The sequence below is a fragment of the Bactrocera dorsalis genome, chromosome 1, assembly GCF_023373825.1.
Source record: "Bactrocera dorsalis isolate Fly_Bdor chromosome 1, ASM2337382v1, whole genome shotgun sequence".
NCBI classification, from domain to species: Eukaryota; Metazoa; Arthropoda; class Insecta; order Diptera; family Tephritidae; genus Bactrocera; species Bactrocera dorsalis.
The window spans coordinates 22,094,157-22,114,861 of NC_064303.1; the positions used below are offsets into that span (position 1 = coordinate 22,094,157).

At 37.7% G+C, this 20,705-nt stretch overlaps 1 protein-coding gene across 7 annotated transcripts in view; it reads right to left on the bottom strand.

The window, feature by feature from the left end:
* Positions 1–2,111: 2,111 nt before the first annotated feature.
* The window catches only part of LOC105225683 (uncharacterized), a 30,885-nt gene continuing 12,291 nt past the window's right edge, over positions 2,112–20,705 (bottom strand). For 5 of the 7 annotated variants that reach the window (XM_011204268.4, XM_029549930.2, XM_011204266.4 and 2 more), the window contains exons 3-6: positions 14,040–14,469; positions 9,049–9,164; positions 8,468–8,989; positions 7,916–8,230 (exon numbers count right to left, since the gene is read on the bottom strand). In XM_011204268.4, the coding sequence (XP_011202570.1) occupies positions 8,000–8,230; positions 8,468–8,989; positions 9,049–9,164; positions 14,040–14,469 (1,299 nt within the window). In that variant the 3' untranslated portion in view covers positions 7,916–7,999. Of the gene's footprint in view, positions 2,303–2,326; positions 2,887–4,137; positions 4,298–7,915; positions 8,231–8,467; positions 8,990–9,048; positions 9,165–14,039; positions 14,470–20,705 lie in introns of those variants that run through there. The other 2 variants (XM_049461818.1, XM_049461823.1) reach the window with 2 other exon arrangements.

Here is a 20,705-nt window from a genome sequence, read left to right on the forward strand (position 1 = left end):
TCTTCATGGTCACGCAATGGAACGTCTGCTCCATCGTGATCGATTGGGGAATCAGGTTCGCCTTCTCTTGGCGTTGTACGTTCACTGCCATTCAGCAGGCTGGAGAAGTGTTCCCTTCATAATTATAGTGTGCTCTGGGCATTGGTTACTAGATAACATTTCGGGGTTCTACAAGAGTATGCTCCGGTCTTGAAACCTTCTGGTAGGCGCCGCATTTTTTTTACAGATTTTCGGGCATTACCGGCTTATCAAGCTCTTCATACCCACCCAATTTCGTCCTATTTCTTTTTCTGTCTGCAAATGTGTTTCGCTTTCCGTCTTCAACTCTCGGCACCTTCCCATCCCGCACGTGTTGCGGTCGTTCGTAACGTTGCGAGGTAGACAGTCTGTTTACTCTCCGCTGTAACACGGCACTCCTCGTCGTACCAGCTGCTCTTTTGCATTTCCGAAAACAAATGGTTTCGGTTGCAGCTGTACGTAAGGAGCTTGAAATGCCTTCCCATAGTTCCCTTATACCGAGTTGATGGCGAGGGCTCTCAGAGAGAGTGCAAGTCGAGTAGAAAATCGTTCTGCTATCTGTTGTGATTGCAGCTTCTTGAGGTCAAACCTTCCTTGTGTTTGTTAGCGTGCGTTTTTTGGTGCACAGAGGCGTGTGAGAATATTGGTTACAACAAGATTATCGTCCGAGTCGATGTTTGGACCTCGGAGCGCACGCACATCTAAAACACTGGCAACGTGTCTTCCGTCTATCACAACATGATCGATCTGGTTGGTGGCTTTTCGATCGATCCTGAAGCAGCCAGATTGCTTGATGTAGTTTCTTATTTTGGAATCTAGTACTACAGATACCTATATTTCGGGCCCCGGCGTAGTCGATCAGCCTTAACCTAATTGGGGATGTTTCATCGTGGAGGCTGATTTACCGACCGTAGTGCCAAAGGTACCTTCTTTGCCCCACCTTGGCGTTAAAGTCGCCATGCACGATTTGGACATCGTGGGAAGGCAACCCTCATAGGTGGGCTTCAGCGCTTATAAAAGACCATCTTTGGTCACATCGTCCTTCTCTTCACTAGGGGAGGGGGCGCGAATCAGCGATATATTGAATATCTTTGAGTTGATGCGGATTGTGGCTAGACGTTCATACACCGGAGTGAATGATAGTACTCGGCGACGGAATTTCTCTCCCCACCACGAATCGCACACCCAATTTGCGCTCTTTTATATGACCACTATAATAAATACTACCAGGACCTACTCGTCCATCGCATTTTATGAATGGCGGTGATGTTAGCCTTCACTCTAACGACAACATCAACCAGCTGTGAAGCGGCATCTTCCCAATTAAGGGACCGGACATTTTCCAGTGCATGCCCTCAAATCGTAGTACTTATTTCGTTTGCCATGGTCGTAATCAAAATGGAGGACTCTCCTCCAAGGCTTGTTGTTGCTTTTATTGGGTGCGTTTTTTATACGTGGCGGGTCCCAAACCCAGTGCGCAATCCAGTGGAGGGGAGATGTTTCGCATTCTCACTTTAGCTCGCTTTCAAACGGATGGTTCTTAGGCTACCCAGCGGATACATGGTATAATTACCATGGAATTTTAAAGTGTGGCGTATATATTGGAATAATGCTGTAGAACCAAAAAAAAAAAAAATCAGTAAGATGTTGATTGAAAATTTCCTTCTGGGAGCGTTTTGCAATTATCTATTGATTAACATTAACTAGTCGAGTTGATTGGATTGATTAAAGTGTTTAATTATACAAAATTCTCACAAATCTAGATTTCGTAATAATTTTGGTGTTTAGAAATTACAAAACAGTTTTAGAATGAAACTTGGCCTCGTTCTCAGAGTTAACGACTTGTTGGTAATAATTTTGACTATGACAACTGAGAAAGAATGTCTAATTGATTTCAAATTTCTTAAGCACCCAACAAATACTAACCTTCAACTTGACTTCAATTTAAAATTTTCAAATTAATGGGGTTTCCACTTCATTGCTTCATAATCCACTTCAAATCAAACACAATTTTCGCTATGTGCAATTCGATAATAATTACTCGAGCAATTATATATCTGTATAAATTTCCCTTTATTGAATAGTATCATATAACTATAAACATTTTTATATGATAAATTTGTGTAAATAATCTTGATTGGATTAAACAAATGTAAATAGAGAGTCTAGCCACAATAAGCACATAGAATAACATATAAATGATGTCCTAATGCAAATGGAAAAACTTAAAAGCGATCTTGTAGGTGGGCATCCGTGGCGTAAGCAATACAACTGCAAGGATATCCTATAAAAATGAAACAACAAGGTGTGCATTAGATTTGTATGGTATGCTTTATTGAAAATTTATTGCTTAACAAAACTACAACAAAGGAAATGTTGAAAGTGCTAGTAAATACATACATATATATATACGTAATCGCATATAAAGTTTTAAGTACATGAGTTTTCATACAAGGTATAAGAAGGATTAGGAGCATACATAAGTGATTACTTTAAAGTTTCTGCTTATTGGTTGAAACAACAATAATTAGTGTATAATAATATTATATAAACATATGTATTTGTATTAATTGCAGTACATACAAGTATAATATGTACTTAAGTACTTATGAGCTTATAATAACTTCAAATAACTTATCGAACTGAGCATGTATTAGTGTGTAATTAAGGACAATTAAGTAATTGTTTACAAATTTCATACATATATATTTAAAAGTGTATTTTCGAGTGATCGCCCGCCGCAAATTGTGCTCACACACACATACATACAGTGAAAAGTTTGGTACAAAGTGCATTTTCTTGCAAAATTTCAATCTAAGTACATTGGGAAACGACTCCAAACAACCTGGCCTATGCTATTTATAACAACTGCATTTGAGATTTCCGAAAAAAGAAAGGACATACAAGAAATTGAAATCAATTAAAACAAATTAAACGAAAAATGGAACACAAAACGAAACTAAGTGATGAAAATGAAGAACATAAATGCATGAACTTTTTTTAAATACACATGAAAATAAAAATAGAAATATGTGTGAGTGTGTATATTACTATAAATTACAAAAACAAATAAAATAACCAGAAAAACGTTAACTTCGGCTGCACTGAAGCTAATAAACGCACACAGGTGCTTTTCTTTAAGTAACTATGTGTTCAGTTTGTATGGAAGCTATATGCTATAGTAATCCGATCTGATCAATTTTTTCGGGGATTGCATTGTTGCCTTAAAAAAAAATCTATACCAAATTTCGTGAAGATATCTTGTAAAATGGGAAAGTTTTCCATACAAACCCTTTATTCCGATCGTTCAGTTTGTATGGCAGTTATATGCTAAAGTTAACCGATCTGAACAATTTTTTCGGAGATTACATTGTTGGCTTAGAAAATAATCTATACCAAATTTCGTGAATATATCTTGTCAAATGCAAAAGTTTTCCATACAAGAACTTGATTCCGATCGTTCAGTTTGTATGGCAGCTATATGCTAAAGTTAACCGATCTGAACAGTTTCTTCGGAGATTACATTGTTGTCTTAGAAAATAATCTGTTACAAATTTCGTGAATATATCTTGTCCAATGTGAAAGTTTTTCATACAAGAACTTGATTCCGATCGTTCAGTATGTATGGCAGCTATATGTTATAGTGGTCGGATATCGGCAGTTCCGACAAATGAGCAGCTTCTTGAAGAGAAAATGACATTTAGAAAATTTCAAGTCGATATCTCAAAAATTGAGGGATTAGTTTGCGTATATACAGACAGACAGACAGACAGATGTTCTCGAGTAATTCAACTCAGCTCAACACGCTGATCATTTATATACACATTTTATAGTGTCTCGAATGTTTTCTTCCTTAATGCAAATACCCTGTTCAGGGTATAATAAAAAATGCTACTAATATGTCTATAATGTCCAACTTGCCAAAATTATATTTACAGTCACTGAGCTAAGAAAATACACAACATTTAAAAATTTAACTACAATTATTGCCAGTGTATGCATGTTCGTGTATGTATGTATGTATGTGTGCCTTACATGTTTCTAGTTAAGTGTGGTGGCCCTAGTCATAGCGCTCTGAAGCCAACACCCAATAAATGAAATTGAAACATTTCAACTTGCCTCGCGGTTTGCACTGCAAATGCTCTTTTATGTACTGGCAGGGACACTGAAATTGTCCACAATGACGTCCCGGCTCCAGTGGCGTAACATCGACCAGACCACGTAACGCCTCCATGCCCCAGCGTGAGGCATAACGCAGGAAAAGCTGTGTACCGCGCTCCTGTCGATTTAATTTTCGGAATTTTTTTCATTTCATTATTGGTAAATACAAAATAGTAACAAATTTATGGTAGAGTGGTATGTGGATGAGCAGAGAGTTTGTAAGTGTGTGCCATAATGGTGCGTGCAAATTAATATAATTTTATCATTTTATATAATGTTATATATTTACAAATTATGTAATAAAGCTATGATTTTCTAAAAAAATGCACAATGAATTTGTATATATGTGTGAGATAAGAGCACAGTTCTTTAGCGATCTAGCTGCAATTATATATAAGTACATATTTACTGTAGTATTAGCCGTCTTCGATTCGCCAATTCAGTGCTCGCCAACTTTGGGCACTGCTCTCTTGTCAAAAACTTATGCGCTGAAACAGCAACCAAGTTGACTAGTTGAATGCTATTCAAGTGAGCCACTGTATCTATTCAAGAGAGCAAGTGCAATCCTCATTATAGTGGTATAAACTCTTACGCTCTAACGCTTGGCGAATCGAAGACAACAATTTTAGATTTATTTTGTATTTATACTATGCTATAATATACTTAAGGTTGTTTGACACATTTCTATTGTTTAAATTTTTTTGTTTCATGTAAATATATACAATTGTCAAAATATTTAGTATGCAAATAGTGATTATTGAAAATATTTAGATTTTTATGTATTTACAATGGCTTGATTTTATAGTTAGATCTTCTTCAAAACAGCATTCTTTACTTTCAATCAAATTTATTTCGCAAACACAAAGAGATTACGAGTAAAATGTAGTATATATGACAGCGTTTAATCAAAAACATAAAGGAGTAATCATAAAAAAATCGTGATGTGGAAGACCTGCTCACATCCCAAAATATACAGTGTTTAGGTTGCATGTTATGATCTATTACAAATGGGTTCTCAATGTGACTAGTCCAATGGACATTATTATAAGAGGGGTATTCAGACCGAACTTGTTAATCTGGTAGTTCGTCAGTTGATAATCGTTAAAACACTTAACTATGAACATACTTTTTGCTGTACATCAGTATGGGTGTAACATTTTTCACAAACTAATTTGTATAGTATGTATTTTTCGCAATGAATAAGTTAACTTTTGAGGCAACAACGCAAACAAAAACAGTGAGTGATTTTACCAAGTAACGAAAAAACTATCATGCTTGCCAGTCTGGAACTTCGTTACTCCAAGAAATTTTCAAAAAAAAAAAAATATATAGTAACGACTAACGAATTAACAAAGCTGGTCTGAAAATTATATGTATGTGGTAAAAACAACCATCAAAACAGTTTATTTCTCCAAGAAATTGGATTGAAAATGAATCTCAACAGTTCTTTGGATTGAAATGTGCCTTCATTCTTCGGATTCGTTACAACGGTTAACAATTAACTATTATGTTAGTTTAACGAAAAAGCTTTGAGACTATCAAAAAATATAAATGAATATTTTTTCTCTTGCGCGCCATTTTGAAAATGTAAAAGAGAAAATAGTCACTGACCTCCCTTCCGCTTTTTTGCTCTTTATTCAATACTTTATTAAAAGTGTTATAGTGATCGGATTTAGTTCAAATGTACCACGTTTCGTTGGATAATCTGTTTTCATCTAGACGACAACTTCAGAATACCCCCCTCGTAGAAGCCCCCTCCTTATTTCCGAAGAACTCGGACAGCCACTTTTTACAAGCCTCTTTTGAGTACAACTTTACACCAACAAGGGCGTTCGCCAAGGACAGAAACAGGTGGTAATCACTTGGCGATATGTCCGTGTCTGGGATATATGGTGGATGCGATTAAACCTCTCACCCGAGCTCCCGTAGCTTCTACCGAGTCATCAATGAAGTGTGTGTTCTGACGTTGTCCTGGTGGAACACTAAACCCTTCCTGTTGGCCAATTCTGGACGCTTCTGGTCGATCGCCTGCTTCAAGCGGTCTAGTTGTTCGCAGTAGATGGTAGAATTGAGCGGCTGGCCATATGGGAGCAGCTCACAGTGCATAATTTCTTTCCAATTCCACCAAGCGAAACCTTCATGGTCGTCAATCCCGACTTGGCCACTGCTTGGGGGCGATTCACTGGCCTTCAACCACGACCGTTTTTGCTTGATACTGTCGTATGTGATCCAGTTTTCGTCGTCAGTCACCATCCGCATCAAAAATTGGTAGAGTTCGTTCCATTTCAGCAGCCTATCGCAGGCGTTGATTCGGTCCAGAAGGTTTTTTTGCGTCAAATCATGCGGCACCCAAACATCAAGCTTTTTTGTTTATCCAGCCTTCTGCAGATGGTTTAAAATGGTTTGGTGACGAACTCCCATCTTCTGGGCGATGTCACCAGATGCCTCATGCCGGTCTAACTCGATGTTTTCCATGATTTGATCGGTATTCGTCATCACAGGTCTTCCGCCGGCTGGCTTATCCATGGTGTCATTTTCATCCGCTCTGAATCGTCGAAACTATTCCTCCGCAGTTCGAAGTGATAGAGTTCCATTCCCCAAAACACCATTAATCTGACGGAACGTTTCTCCAGCGGATTTGCCTTTAACGAAGGAAAACTTTAGAATTGTGCGAATTTCGGCGTTAGTGAACTCCATGTTTGCACGTCTATAACTGTTGACCGCAATATCCAACTCATGCATATCGACGTTTTGTGGGTTATGTCAAGACCTTTAAAAAATGTATAGCATTGCCAGATAAGAGCTCTGCAGCGTTTTATACATAGCCGCGAAATTCAAAAGACAAAAAGGCGAAAGGGAGATATTTGACCACCTAATATAATACTAACAGCTATCAAGCCAATACTTTAATGCAAAGTTGAAATTTTTCCGTTGTAAACTTGATAAAGACACCAATGACTTTTCAACGTTTGCTTAAAATGGCTTGAAAATTTCAGAGTGTTCTAGGAGAGGTTAGGACTCTAAGACAAGATCTTTCGTTCAGGCTACGTATACCTTTTAGTCCGTTAAGTACGCTTGTTTAGCGAAGTATTCTTTTAAGCAAAGTCTGTCGTCTTTGTTTGGAAATCAAAGTTAAGTGAACAAAATGCCATTTTACTGCTTTAAGTTTGTCTATTCGTTTCATGGCTGCCTCGAAAGTGGTGTGTGTCTATGCTAAGCCGCTTAGACGCAAATAATACTGCTTTGATAGCAGTGCTTTTGATTAGTCCTTCTAAGATTCAAGCTGTCTAAAATTAAATAAGCTTTACTTGATAGTTTTAATACTATGACTACCGTACTTAGTATGTGATGTTTGGCGTGCAAATATATGTATAATATTATCAACATTTTCGAAAATAACAATTGTAAATAAATACATATATAATCATAACTTATAACATATACAAATACAAGTTTTATTATTACTATGCTTTTTTTTTAATTTTTTTATATTTTTCATTTATGCCACACTGTGATGTATTCTACAAACTTATGAATGGGGCATAATATTATTTACTGAAAGCAAACAGAGTATATACAAAAATATTTTTTTTTTTTTTAATTTTTAATGTTTTTTTTAATTTTTAATTTTCAATTTCTTTTTTTAATTTTTAAGTTTTTTTTTTTTTTTTTAAATTTAATTTTTTTTTTTAATTTTACGCCTACGTTCAACGTCTACAAATCGTAAATTAAAAATATGTCTTCGCACATTTTCATGTTTTGAGCCAACTTGCGTTCAACAACAACACGATTTTTTGCTAGCGCCGTCGTTTAAGCGCGTCTAAAGCCAACAGCCAATGCAATTTATGCCACAGCACTGTTTGCCTCGCAACTGTATTTTGATTTTGTTGCGCAGCAGCTCCTCCTCGTACTGACACGGGCAAATAGACGATTGCAAATGGCGCGGAGTCTCGTGTACGCCCGCCTCCTGCACGGTCCAGTCCAAGCGGCGACGCAGGAAATCCTTGCCCCAACGTTGCAAATAGCTGAGGAACAGCTCCTGTGCTACAACCTAAGTGAAATGAGCGGGCAAAGATACCCAAGTGTAGTACTCATAGAGAAAGAGTTATTTGCATGAATTCATTTTTATACATATGTATGTGTATGTGTGTGTTTGTGGCAAGTGTGTTTTTTCGTGTTTTTGTGCACTTCAATGTGTTAATTGTGAGACAATACAGATGTGATTGCGAAAAATTGTTAAAAAATGTGAAAATTTCACCGCCTCTCCCCGCCGCCGAGTTGCACTCACCTGTTTGCGCGACAAACGCACCGGATTATTGCCTTGTATGACAATATCATTCACATCAATATCTAATTTGCGCTCCCAACCGGCCTTGATGGCCTCACCGCCATTTTGTTCGGTGTGTTCGAGAAATTCATTTAGGAAACTGACACATTGCGTCGCATCGAAATACATGAAGCACAAGTTCACTTTGTGGCATGAGATGCGTCCACGGTCGTCGAGTATGAGTAGAATTTTGTGCTTCATTAGCTGACGATTGACGCGCGCCAAGCATTTCTCCAGGCCACGTGACAAGCGTAGTTTTACCCACATGCAGAGGAAAATGGCGGCCGCATTGAGGAATAGCCAACCGACGCCGAGCGAGAAGAGCGCCACGCCTTGTAGGCCAGAGAAGAGCAACGTCAGCAGCACTGTGAAGGCTAGCAAAATCCAGCAGACAAGTATGCGCTTGTAGCAGATGTTGTAGACGGTGAAGCGGTAATCGTTGACCAATGTCTCCATGGCGTTGACATACTCTTCGACGGTGAGCTGTAGTGAGAGGAATGAGTATGAAAGATTATAAATAAACTGTAAATAGTTGTACTCACGGTTAGACCTTGCGCCATCAATTCTTCGGGTACCAGTTCAGGACGGAATATAGCTGGCGTTATCCATGGCCACTTAGTGTTGGCAGGCAGCAAGGTAACTATAACATCGCCATTAGCTAGATAGTAGGATAGAATTAATATTTACTTATTTATATATTTAACGTTATACACTCCTTAACAAATGACAAAAATTTGTAAATACTACAAGTATAAGCATTACACCTATTATTTCTCCTCTGTTATTCACAAAGCTTTATAATTTAGGGTTGTCATGTAACTACCAATAATCATTAAGGGCTTATATGCACCGTAAAGTCAGACAAAATTTGCACCTTGACAACGAAGTTGACTTTTCTGACTAAATTAAGACTCCCTTGACAACGTAGCCGATCTCAAGGAGATTCTAAGAAAAAATCTCTGGCGGAGAGGAACATTTTTCTGCTTGAAACTAACTCATATACAAAAACTGAAAAATTGTATTATCGCTATACATAGATGAATATAGGTGAGGTTCGAACGCCCAATCGGTTTTTAACAAAAAAGTGGATTCTAACGAAAAAAGTGGATTTTGAAAAAAGTATGTATTCAAAACATTTGCAACTTTTATGTACACTCGAAGTGTAACCAATTAAAAAAATCATTAATTCGGATTAGAAAATTATTTTTATTTATTTTAAAGTACAGAATCTGCGAAAATAATCAACAATTCAGGACCAATTCACTTTTGCTCGATATAACCACCTTTTGCCTTAACTATGGCCTTGAGACGGTCAAAAAACGAATCGCCCGAATGTGACTTGCCGGTATTTTGGCCTCACTCACGAACAATGGCTTTCTTCAGCATCTCGAGACGGGTATATTTTTTACTTCGGACCTTGCTCTCCAAAATGGCTTTGAGAGAATAGTCCATTGGATTCACATCTGGTGAATTGTGTGGTCGTAATGAAGTTCGTAACGTTGTTTTTCAGCCATTCTTGGTTCACTCGCGCTTTGTGAGACGGTGCTGAGTCTTGTTGAAACGTCCATGGTTTGCGACCGAAACGTTTGTTTGCCCACGGCTTCAAAGCAGCCTCCAGAATACTTTCCCGAAAATATGTCGCATTTACTTTGACGTCAGACTCCACGAAATCAATTGGAAAGCCCTCATCTGTGGTGCCAGTGGCCCAAACCATTATTTGTGGCGGATGCTGCCTCCTGGTGGTCAACCGTTGACTTAGATTCTCGTATGAATGGTCAAGTAAACCCTATCGTTTTGAGAGTTTACGAATTGCTCAATTGGAAAAATTTTTTCGTCAGAAAACATAATGTTGGGAATTTGACCGCTTTCGGCCAAGCGAAGCAACTGCTTCGTTCTCTCAAGTCTTACTTGTTGCTGCTTCTGTGTGAGATCATGGGCATTTTGAAACTTGTAAGGCTTGATCGTGAGATCATTTTTCATTATGCGTCGAATGCTGCGGTCCGATATTTTCAGTTCTGTAGCCATTTGATTGGCACTTCGTCGTGGATTCCGTTCAAGTCGCTTCTTCACTTTCCGAACCATCACACGTGATGTTGCAGTCTTTTGATGACCACCTCCATGGCGTTTTTGTTTTTCTATATTGAGTTGCATAGCCATTACTTTTAATAACTTCAGCACATCTTTTAGGCATTGAAGCTACTCGACTTTCATTGAAATTGTAAGGGATCGCTTTCCATTCCCTTTCCAATCTGGCGAAAACCATCATTCACATATTATCAAAGGGGCTGAGATCGGCAGAATGTGCCGGCCACTGTAGTTTTGTGATTCTCTTCTAACCAAGGTTTTATGATCCCAGAGGCGTGCTTAGGGTCGTTATCGTGTTGGAAAGCCCATACTAGTGGCACTTCCCACTCGGCAAATGACAGCATAACATTAGTTAAAATGCGCCTATAAGTTACAGCTGTCATCGTGTCAGTTATACTCGTACGATGATTTGGACCAATAGCATTAAAGGAGAAGCACCCTCACGCCATATTATTACCCCCTCCGTGTTTTAATGCGGCAGTTGCGTATCTTGGGTTATATTTTTCACCTTGCCGACCCCGAACATAAGCATTATTACCTGATCCTCGAAGGTTGAATTTCGATTCATCTGACCATCAAATTGAGTTCCATTTCTGCTTAGTCCAATTTAAGTGTGATCGAGTAAATTCCAACCACGCTTTTCTATTTTTTGCAGACACAAATGGGGGTTTTCATACATCTGTAAATACGAATATTAAACTCCAAGACCCGTCTTTTGATAGTGGAGAGACTGACATCGAGTTGAACTCGTCGGTTTTAATTTTTCTTGAAACTGCTTTGTGGTATTTTGTTAAGAAATTTTTTATTTGCCGGTTTTGCCTTACGGTTGTAGCATGAAGCCTACCTCCTCTGTGCACTGTGTGAATGTTCTCAGACCGAATAATATGGCAAGTCGTTGATTTATTTATGGAATATATTTATTTATTTGGAACGATATTTATTTTTCCGACAGTCCATTTCTAAAATGTTCTTTTATTTTTGCTTGAAGGTCCGAACTGTGTTTATTGCTTCCTATTTTTAACCGAAAATATTATGATATTGTCACAAAATACGGAAAAAAGTTAATTCTCGAAAACTAAATGCAAACTCTTCGTAAAATAAAAACGCAGCCTGTGTTATTTGAAGTAAATTTGAAGAGTTCTAACAGTATGTAATCTGATCAATAACGGAAATCGCAGAGATGCCGAACAGTGTGCAGAGTATAGGAGAGGACTCGAGTGAGTATATCCGCTGTCGCACCCACCGATTAGAGCTCTGCCCATCTACTTTATGGAATGTTTTGATGAAAAAAATTTGTCCAATTTGGAGTGATCATAATCCACAAGCCATTGTTGAGATGCCGTTACAACTTCAAAAAGTCATTATTTGTTGTCCGCTATGTGTAGAGGGGATCATTGGTCCATATTTCTTCAAAAAGCAAACCGGTATTTGTTTAACATTCAATGGGATTAGCTAAAGAACCATGATATACGACTTTTTCGTGCTTGATTTGGATTATTAATATTGCTGTGGACGACCTTTGGCTTCAACAAGACAACGCTACATGCTCTGCAGCCAACGGAACAATCAATTTATTGAATGATACCTTTGGTGAACGCATTTTCTTACGTATATAGCTTATAGCGTGGTCTCCAAGCTCACGCGATTTAACACCACTGTACTATTTTTGTGAGGTTAGGTGAAATCGCTTGTCTATGCAGATAAACTCGAGACGATTGACGTCTTGAAAGATAATATTCGGCACGTTAATGCTGATATAAGATGATATTGATACTGATATTGATGCAAAAGTGGTCGAATATTGGACCTATCGGCTGAAATTTATTCGATTGAGTTCACTAAAAACATAAAAAATTTCGCTCTAATTCCTTTTCGAGTCGATAGAGGGAAGCTTTGTCCTTGATGCATTGTTAACAAAGGTTCAGTTGTTGTTGATCTTTTGAAAGGGAATCACGTTAAACGCCATGAGTGCTAAGTACGCGTCGCGCTACGAAGCTGTGTTTCGTTGCATCCACCCAAAAGGTCCCAAAATGTCGCAATCAGCGGCTGCTAAATATATGAGAAAGTTGAATGCATTCGTACAGAAGTGGATACAGCGATATAAAGTGGCTAAAAATGTCGATGATTTACCAGAACGTAGTTCGATAGGGAAAGTGAACAAAAAAGATTAAAAAAGAATAGTGAATCTGTTTTCGCAGAATCCTGCTTTAACACTGCGGCAAGGACAAGCAAAATTAATGGCAAAAGGTTTAGATATGTCCTACGAAACTATCTGAACTCTTCTTCACACTCATGATCTGAAATGGCGCAACACAATGAAGAAGCCTTTGTTGACTGAAAAACTTGTGACAAAGCGACTCGCTTGGGCGCATGAGAATATTGATAGAGATTTTGAAAATGTCATTTTTACTGATGAATGTTCTATATGGGCACGTTCTGTCCTCACGCGAGCCTGGTCAACTGCCACCAATTGGCTTGTTCAGCGGACCGTAAAACATGGAATAAAGTGCATCTTTGGAGCTGCTTCTCAAAGCAGGGATTCGGCATTTCGTACCACTTTACTGACAACCTAAATGCCGAGAAAATAATAAAAATCTACAAAAAGGCTTTACTGCTAAACACCGCAGCAAACTCTGTACTCAGTGGAAAACTCAATCTGGCATCGTTACATTGGATTGACCGTCGCAGTCGCCCGATGCAAACCCTATTGAAAATGTGTGGGCATATATTAAACAGAAGAACAGAATTCGTAGGATCTGGAGATACTTGCCACTAGAATACGCCGTCAAATTAGTAGAAAGCATGTCTCGGAGATGCCAGGCAATTATGTCGAGTGATGACTTGACACATTATTGACCAAATTGCATCATTTTTTGTAATGTGTACAAAGTATACATAAATATGAAAGTTTCATAAAATAATTTTTTTATAAATTATTCCGACCACGGTCTTACTTGACAGACTGTATATTAGAAATTCCGAACTCAATTTACTGCTTAAGGTCGGATACACAGTACTTCACTATACACTACTATACTTCAGTTTGATTTTGGTGCCTGCTGGCTCTGTCTTGAATATGAAAAGTTTTACTAAAAAGAGTGTGGTAGCTGCCTAACGCTAAGTAATTTAATTTAACTACTCAAAATACGATTTGTTTAAATATAGTAGTTGAAAATTTTGTAAGTTTTAGATGAATGCCACTACTGCTACTTCTGAAAGGTTGGGTGGGAGTTTCGCGCTCTCTTATCTCAAAAGTAGTGATGGCAGCGACAAAAGAGTTTCACTCTCGTAAACCTACCGAGTTGTTAAAAATTTAAATTGTGTCAAACCAATTTATAATTATTTATTTTATCATTTTAAGCCAATTGCAAAAGTAAACCTCGCATAATACCCATAAATTCATACGTAAAATTGACTAAATACCTCTACAATACTCCAGCAGACTTACCGAAACCTTCACGTATGCGACCCGTCGACAGTTCAATGGTACGCATCGGTGGCACCGTTTCGACGGGTATTGATACGCTCGATGTTGTTGTCGCTGTTGTTGTTGCTGCCACTTTATGGCTACTACCATTCGATGGCGATGTGCCATTGTTATTTTGATAATGCTGCTGATGTTGTTGTTGGCCAGCACTTGCGACGCCAGCCACATTTGACGGTGACAATTTAGCCTTTTGCTGTTGTAGTTGCTGCTGCTGGTGTTGTTGCCCGCTTGGCTGTGCAGTGGGTGTGTGATGTTGTTGTAGTTTCGGTTGCGAACGACCGGATGCATTCAAATTGACATGCGTACTCTCCGTGTTTAAAACAGCGGGTGCTACATCCGGCCCTGGCGCTGGAGGTGAAGCGACGGAAACCGTTGTTCTTGTTGTTGCACGCTGTAAATGGCAATAAATGTTTTGCATATTGAATAAAAAATTGTAAAAAAACGAGTAGGTCTACGGGCTAACATGTGCACTTATAACTATGTGGTATATATATATGTATGTGTATATATATGCATGTTTGTATGTATTTTGTGTATAAATTCCATAAATACCCTCCAACAATAACTTTTACCGCGCGTCTGTAGGCAAATATTGGCACCGATAGTCGAAAAATTTAAAGTCACGTTCACTTGCAGTAATTTAACGGTACCTTTTTTCACTCGAACACTTTCAAGTTGCGCTTCTCTTTTGCTAGTTTCAATTTTATTTTATTTTTTTCTTTGTAATTTTTTATGCTTTCCGCTGCTTTGCCATGAACTCGGCTTTCTTCGTTGGTTAATGACTTTGGTAGCACGTGCGTCAGTCATGCCTAACTTGTTGTTCTTGCTGCTTTTTTACAACGTTCGTACTCGTATGTGTTTTTCGTGTGTTTCCCATCTGTGTACTTATTTTTTGCGCTTTTATTTGTAGGCCTACAAAGCGTTTCAATTCGAGAAATTATGAAATCAATATTATTGATTGTGTTCTCTTTCGCTTTTCGCGTGCTGCAGCTGCCACAAACACATATACATATTTACGATGTATGATTCAATCATTTTTTTTTCTACAAACTCGTTACATTCTACTTATATGTGTGCTAATTGCATCATATGAGCTACGCATTTGTGGAATGCTGAAAAACGCTGGCTTATTTGGAGCGCAAAAACAAGTTGCTTGGAATTAAGCGTGCAGAGCCTTGACCACAAATAATTATATGAGAGTTGAACACAATTGCATAACTGCAGATACAGCAGTTAAACACAACAAAACAATAACAAGAAAGCGTTGTAGCGTTAAATTTTGAAAAAGAGAAAAGGCAATATAATACTTATATAGAGCACTTTAGAGTTAACGACCATATGTGAAGCGGCATCGTTACGCCGTTATCTCTAGTTTTGCATAATGTATCAATATAGCGGGCTTAAGCTATAAGAAAATTTCTGTGCGAATGTTTTTTTCTTTTCACTATTCGGTGCTGATTCGAGATATCAGATCTAGAAAGATATATGCCTCTACCGACAGGTACTGAATCGAAAACCCTCAAAACTGAAGTTTTATCTTCCATCCGGACAGCTTGACAGCCGCGGTCTCTGATGATCAAAACTGTGCTTTTCGACTACCAGGATATCAGGAAACGTATTATTACTGGCAATGAGTGTTGGATCTATGCTTACGACTCAGAAATCGGTGATAACTCGGCTGAATATCGAGGCAAAGCTGAACCGAAGCTGAAAAAATCTCGTCAAAGCAGGTTAAAAATCTAGGTTACGAGGTTTGACAATTAAGTAATGAGGCTGATTTTATTGTCGCGCTTGTGGTAAACCTGTGACTTTGAATACTTTCCCTCTCCATCGATATATGTACCATCGCTCTGGCTTGTTTAGTTCGCCTGCTGCGTCAAGTAGACGTGTGTTTGTAGTGCTCGTCACGAAAATGGAAAAACGAAATCAAGACCAACGCGTCGCGATAGAATTCGTTCCCCCGGGCAAAACTGTAAATCAAGTATACTATTGCCAAGTACTCGAAAGATTGCGAAAACGAATCAACAGGGTGCGCCCAGACATCGCTTGTAACTGGATCCTTCATCACGACAACGCGCCGTACCTCACCGCCCTCAGCTTGTCCCAGTATTTGGCCTCTAAAGGGATCGCCGTGTTGCAACAGCCGCCTTATTCGCCCGACATGTCACTCTGTGTCTTTTTTTGTTTCCTAAAACAAATTCGATTATCGAGGTGTGGTGCACTCCAAATTTCTGTCGAAAACAATTGTTATGTGCCGTTTTTGCGAGGCTGTCGTAAAAGAGGTTGAAATTATGTGCCGACAACTTTTGATTTTTACGCCGTCGCATAGCAGTTTTTGCTAATAGTAGTATTACATTTAATGAACCAGCATTGCATCTTCACGCATTAGAGTCCAATCGGCAGTCCGCTGAAAAATTGTTCTTCAGTGAAGGTTATCCGAAGCGTCCGGAAATACAAAAGTCGACCGATAAGCCGTTTGATATAAATATGTTATTGGGTTTATTTTTAGGACAAAGACTTTTCGACTATTGTAGTAAATATACATACATATTTTGGGTACATTGAGTGTGCCACGAAATCCAGAAGGAAACATCAGAGACCCTATGAAGTATAAGCGAAACAAACCAAGTTGATTAAGCCATTCCCGTCTGTCTGTGTATACTTAAAGTATGCACTTAGTGTTTGAGATATCGATTGGAAATTTAACAAACGTCCTTTTCTTCTCTAAAAACTGCTCATTTGTCGGAACCGCCCATATACAACCACTATCTCCTATAACTACCTTCAAACTGATCAATTAAAATTTCTTTCGATTCTTTGTATGGAAAAACTCTTATTTAATAATATATCTTCACAAAATTTAGCACAGATTGTTGTCCGAGTCAAAGCTACAATCTCCAAACGAATTATTCAGTTCAGAACACTATAGAATGTATTTATCATACAAACTTGCCGATCAAATCTACATACATATATATATATATATATAAATAAAAATGAATCGCCAAAATGTATGTACGCGCATCACTTTCATACGACTGAACCAAATTTGATAATTCTTTTTTTAAAATGTTCGTTGAGGTTCAGGGATGGTTTATGCGGAGAAAAAAACTCGAAAAATTGACGGAAAATCCCTAAAAGCGGCCCTTTTCTTTTTCCCATAGAAACGAATGGATGTTTGTTTATTAGCAACGCTAAGGGAACGACTGAACCAATCTTGATGAAATTTGCAGAGAATGTTCTGCGTGGATTGGGGAAGGTTTAGAAATAAAATAACCTGTATGTCATTCATGAGGAAAAGTTGGAAAATTGAACAATTCCAAAAAGTTAATTTTTTCCATACAAATTTTTTATTCAATTTTTTTGTTTTGGTTTTCAATTATTTAAATCTTTCAAATTTGGCGTTTGCTTCAAAAATTTTTTAAAATTATACAGTGAAAATGTTATGTGTTTTTCACATAAAGTGATCAATTATAGATTGAAATTTGTCACGATGCCATGAAGAGGTCGCGCTAATATCGGTCGGCGTTCTTTTTGGCATCAACACATTAGCAGCCCAAGGCACATGAACGAGTGCTCCCAGGATGCGATGACATTCGTACGGTATTATGGGTCGCGATCAATCAGAAAGCGATCGTCACGATGTCACAGCAAGACTTTTCAAGCAACAGCTTCGATGGACATTATCTTGAAGCAACGCATATACTATGGTGCTGTTAGATGCTAGATGTACCCTGTTGAGTGGGAAAAGAGAGGTTTGCGCACGCACACATTCTTCTTTGGATGGTGGAAGGTGATTACATCAGATCAAATTGATGAAATCATTCAATCATGCGGCAATTCCTGATGCAAAGAAAGATCCAGTATTATACGAAGTGATGAAAACCAATAAGATTCATGTCAATAAATGCACGAAACAGTATCCACGTACTTTTCTTTCGGAAACACAAACTAGAAATGATGGATATCCACTCTATCGATGTCGCTCACCAGACGACAACGGCAGAACATTTAGCATTCAATTAAGAGGCGGGAGTATCGAAGTTGACAACACATGGATCGTATTATATTCTCCACTGTTGTCTAATTCACATTCAAAACTCATATCAATGTTTAGTATTGCAGTTTGGTGTAATCGATAAAATACGTTTGTAAGTACGTCATCAAAGGACGCAACATGGCGGTTATTGGTCTTGAACGATACGGTCGATACGTGAACTGCAATAAAGCGCTTTGTAGGATATTTACTTTTACAATTCATGAACGTTTTCCGACTGTTGTGCGTCTCGCAGTTAATTTGGAGAATGGCCAAAGAGTGTATTTCAACCCAGAGAATACAGTATAGCCAGTGGAAAACATCGAGAGCAACAAAATTAACATTGACGAGTTTTTTCTCAACTTTCGTCAGTGATTCGTTTGTGAGAACATTGCTCTATTTGAAAATACCTTGGTATTATACATGGAATGCATCGTCGAATAGTTACGCAGAAAGCAAGGCCAACCAGTAGATTGACATGCAGGTGTCTTATCAACTAATGCATTAGGACGAATTTACACAATCCACCCGAAAAACGACGATTGTTTCTATCTTCGGTAGCTATTGATTAATGTACGCGGTTCAACTTCAATTTCAATTTGAGTCATTGTTTACTGTGAATGGTATATGGGAATATGTGAAAGTTTTGGAGAAGTAAGCCAGCAATTACAAATGCTGGAACACGTTAATCACTGGAATGAAAATGACGTTCGCATACTTTTCGATATAAACATCGACATTGTCAAAGACATTTTACATCGTCTTCGCTAAAAATTGGAAATGGTACAATAACGGTTGATACTTCCGGTGGTTCGATATCAATTCCATCTTCCCTTTATCAATTCACGAAAGATGAACTCATCACAAATGTTCGGACATTAACCAAATTATCGTAACTACGATTCCTTAAGTGCACGTGCAATGTTAGCTGCCAAAAATACCGATGTTTTTGACTTCAACTGGAAGATTTAAAGTCAAATTCCGGGAGACTTGCGCTCATACAAATCGATCGGTCGTATGAAGACGACGCCGTGAATTATCCAGTGGTAGTACTAAATTCTTTAGACAGGCTTGGTATGCCACCGTATCATTTGCGTCTCAAAGTAAGATCCGTCGTTATTATATTTCGCAATCTTCAAGCGCCGAAAGTGTGTAATGGAACCTGACTGATTGTGACGCACCTATCGAATACAAGGAGGAGAATGCTTGATTCTACGAATTCTTTTGAGGTCTAAGGATTTCTCTTTTAAGTTCAAACGTATTCCGTTTCCAGTGAAAATTGAATTTGAGATGTCAATCAACAGGACCTAAATATAGTCGCATAGTGTGAGGCATAAATTTGGAAATGCTATCTTTTTCACACGGCCGTGGCGTGCTCACGAGTTGGAAAACCATCTTTTCTGTACAACGGAACAGAAACCGAAAAATGTTATTTATAAAGCTGCGTTACATTGAAAAAAAAAAATGAAATGAGAAATTTAACTTTCTTTTCATTACAAACCATATAATTTCACGCAGGACAACGGCTGCGGGGTCAGCTAGTTAAAGATAAAGATCTATGTAAAGATATTTTTTTCTTATTAAGTAAATTAATTCGATTTTTTTATTTAAGTAGTTATACAGTAGGAGCTCTGAGTGTTATATGGGAGTATATAACCATAGATTTTGGATGACAACGGATTTATTTCTGTCTCTTTTAAATGATTCGTTATTAATAAATTATTAATACAGACATTACGTTTACTTTTTATGGAAGTCACAAGTAAGCAAGACTTTAAACGGTCAAAATAACACTTTATTAGTTTCATGATTTTCGTCAGAAGGAATATAAAGTCTCCAACTCTCCATTATTCAACTTGGTGAACATGCAAATAGGGAAACAATAAAATATTTTATGAAATTTGGTCTGCCAACAAAGGCTATAGATGATATACATAACTATCTGCCCATGTGCCGTTGATGGTATTATAAAACATGTTATTGTGAAAAAAATTGAACCTGCTAATTGCCTTTTATGTTTTCGTAAGCTTCATATTTATAAATCATATGAATTATGGTCAGAGAGGCACTAAGCGCCAAATTAGCTTTGGATACGATTTTTTTAAATTTCCATTTTGATCGCGAATCTGCGCTGACCACACGCAAAGCCAAGCAGAATACACTCGTAACTCGTAAGGCGCATGATGGTATTTTTGATTTGGATGAACACGAAAATTTGTTTGTTATTTTAATTTAGTAAATATAAAGAGGAACATTTAAGTATTATGTAATGGTTTCGTTTTTAGCATGCTGAATAGTGCATTGAACTTTATTTATATGTAAGTACAATAACAAAATGAATACAATATCTTGTTAAGTGGCTTTTACTGATTCCGGAGTATAATATATATAGTGATAAACTACAATATTGGCAACACTTTCTTTATATATTTTCCTATTAAATAACTGCTTGATTAAATCTATTCAACAAAACTACTCAAACCACATTCAACTTGAAAGTTATAAGAATGTTTCATGCAAAATAAGCAGGAAAGGAAAGACAATATTAAAACCCATTTAAAAATATTTTTGAAATTAAGCAGGACATCGAA